Raw genomic sequence first — 286 nt, forward strand, 5'->3', positions numbered from 1 at the left:
TCGCCCCCCAGAGGGTCCCCCTTGGGTACGGCCGGGCTGCTGGCTCGGTGGGAGAGGATGGAGTCGATTCCAAACCCGGTGGAGCCTTCCATGGCCCCCGCGAGGTGCCGGCGCTCACACGGGCATTGGCGGGGGAGGGCGCGGCGGAAGAGGTTTGGTGATGGTGATGGACAAATTGAGGGAGGGGAGGGAGGGAAAATAAAAAAAAGAATTAAAAAAAAAAAAAAGGAAAAGGGAAAAAAAAAAAAAAAAGAAAAAAAAAAAAGAAAAAAAAAAAAAAAAAAAA

General features: G+C 49.7%; 1 protein-coding gene across 1 annotated transcript in view; it reads right to left on the bottom strand.

Moving 5' to 3' along the window:
* Positions 1 to 92, bottom strand: part of BARHL1 (BarH-like homeobox 1) — a 10,554-nt gene extending 10,462 nt beyond the window's left edge. Inside the window, exon 1 of the mRNA XM_009998978.1 lies at positions 5 to 92. Within this exon, the coding sequence (XP_009997280.1) occupies positions 5 to 92 (88 nt within the window). The remainder of the gene's footprint in view (positions 1 to 4) is intronic.
* Positions 93 to 286: the final 194 nt, after the last annotated feature.

This window comes from Chaetura pelagica, unplaced genomic scaffold (assembly GCF_000747805.2).
Source record: "Chaetura pelagica isolate M959 unplaced genomic scaffold, ChaPel_1.0 scaffold405, whole genome shotgun sequence".
In the NCBI taxonomy this organism is placed as follows: Eukaryota; Metazoa; Chordata; class Aves; order Apodiformes; family Apodidae; genus Chaetura; species Chaetura pelagica.